At 37.2% G+C, this 2,035-nt stretch overlaps 1 protein-coding gene across 1 annotated transcript in view; it reads left to right on the plus strand.

Annotated features, from left to right (window-relative positions):
* Positions 1-1,949, plus strand: part of LOC106527726 (YTH domain-containing family protein 1) — a gene marked incomplete in the record, with an annotated part of 12,139 nt that extends 10,190 nt beyond the window's left edge. Inside the window, 2 exon segments of the mRNA XM_014022710.1 lie at positions 1,549-1,584; positions 1,811-1,949. Coding sequence (XP_013878164.1) covers positions 1,549-1,584; positions 1,811-1,825 — 51 coding nt within the window.
* Positions 1,950-2,035: the final 86 nt, after the last annotated feature.

Here is a 2,035-nt window from a genome sequence, read left to right on the forward strand (position 1 = left end):
GAATAATAAAAAAAACTAAATTACCTTCATCAAAGTAAGGCTAGAATAAAATGTACCTTAAAACATAGATATTCATTAAATACCCTCCATGTGTCTTTCAAAATGAAACCGTTTTTTTAACTGTGCTCATTTCACAAATAAACTATATGTTATGTTGATCAGACAAGACAAAACATCTTTGCACCAGATTTATCCACTAGTTCATTTCCATCTGCTGTCTCCAAAATTAGATCTTATGTTGAGAAATGACGGAGTTATTTGAATAGTTCGTTTTTTTACTGTAACACAATAAAGTTTGTGTTGTAAATAAACCATATTCTCCATATATCATCAAATTAAAGCTCAGTCTGTAAATCTGACTGAGTTCATTTTTGTGTGTGTGTGTGTGTGTGTGTGTGTTTGTGTGTGTGTTTTCTCAGGTCAGTGAGCTCTGGTGGCTAATCAGTTGTAAATGTTGATTATTGCCTACCTCTTGCCTTTCAGTAGAAAACCATTAAGCATAAAAACGGAATTAGTGTTTCTTAAGTCTGTGTTAAGTTGTATTTATGTGATATGATTAGTAATTTTGACAAATGTAAAAAAAAAAAAACCTTGGTTTTCATCCATCCATTATTTTCCTCTTTATCCAAAGTCGGGTCGCAGGGGCAGCAGCTGCAGGGGAGCAGAGGCTTCTCTTTCCTCAGCCACCTCTGCCAGCTCTTCTGGAAGAATTTCTAGGTGTTCCCAGGCCAGTCACGAGACATAATAGTCTCCACCGTGTCCTGGGTCTTCCTCTGGTTCTCCCCGGTGCTGGACATGCCTGAAGCACGTCCCTAGGAAGGCGTATGGCCTTTTCCATTAGTGTTTCCTCAGCATGGTTTGGCTTGGCTCAGCACGGTTACTCAGCAAGAGACATCTTTACYAGATGCCTGAACCAGCCTTAGCTTGCTCCTCTTGATGTGGAGGAGCAGTGGCTCTACCCTGAGTCTCCTGGGTAAGCTCCTGACCATAGTTGAGGGTAGGAACGTAGMCTGATCGGTAAACAGAGAGCTTTGCCTTACAGCTCAGCTCTCTCTTCACCACAACAGACCAGTGCAGAGGCTGCAAAACTGTCGAAGCTGCACAAATCTGTCAATCAAATGCTCCATTCTTCTCTCACTTGTGAACAAAACTACAAGATATTTGAACTCCTCCACCTGAGGCAGAACCTCACCCCCAACCCAGAAAAACCAATCCATTGTTTTCCTCCTGAGGACCATGAACTCAGATCTTTTTTGGTGTTCTATGAGAAAAATCTTTTTTTTTTTGCCACTTCAGTAGAAAACAGAACTAAATAGTTTCTTCATCATCAGTTACTTCTTTTTTTTTTCTTTTCTCTTTTTTTGTGGGGGGGGGTCTAACATTCATGATGATTCATGTTTGTTTTCCCTTATTTGAGAGCAGATTTTTATTTTCCATTGCTCTTTAAATTTTGAAGTAATATGTTGAAATAGTGGAGCAGTATGTTGGAACCATTTTGTGTGCATTTACTTATATTATTTGTGTTTTTGTTTTTAACAGAGTTATGARCCTGTTTCAATACAAAGTCGATCCAGAATCGATCAGGTAAAGTTGCCTATTTTCATTTTCACTCAGCTGGATAATACAWTTAATTAAAAACAAAATTTGTCAAAATGTGTATAAAGCAATTATTAAATGTTTAATTTTATTTTTGTCACAAGAACTTTCGTGTTACTTTATTAATATGCTTAATAAGATTTGAATTATGACAAGGTGTTTGATGTGTTGAAACAGTAATCGTTTATCTGTTTTTATTCTCCATCTTTTTCAGGATCGTCAGAAGTGAACTGTACGAGACGGCCCCTGAAAGGTCTATCAACACGTGTTTGGGTTGACTGAATAAAGCTTAGATTAAAACAGAAAACACAAGGACATACAGAAATAAAAACTAATATTTTTTTTTAATTTAATTTTGACAACTTTGGCCCGTGTCAAACTTTTGAGCCACTTTGCTCTGGGTTTACCTAGACTTTGTAACACGTGCAGGGATTAAACT

This window comes from Austrofundulus limnaeus, unplaced genomic scaffold (assembly GCF_001266775.1).
Source record: "Austrofundulus limnaeus strain Quisiro unplaced genomic scaffold, Austrofundulus_limnaeus-1.0 Scaffold339, whole genome shotgun sequence".
NCBI lineage: Eukaryota > Metazoa > Chordata > Actinopteri > Cyprinodontiformes > Rivulidae > Austrofundulus > Austrofundulus limnaeus.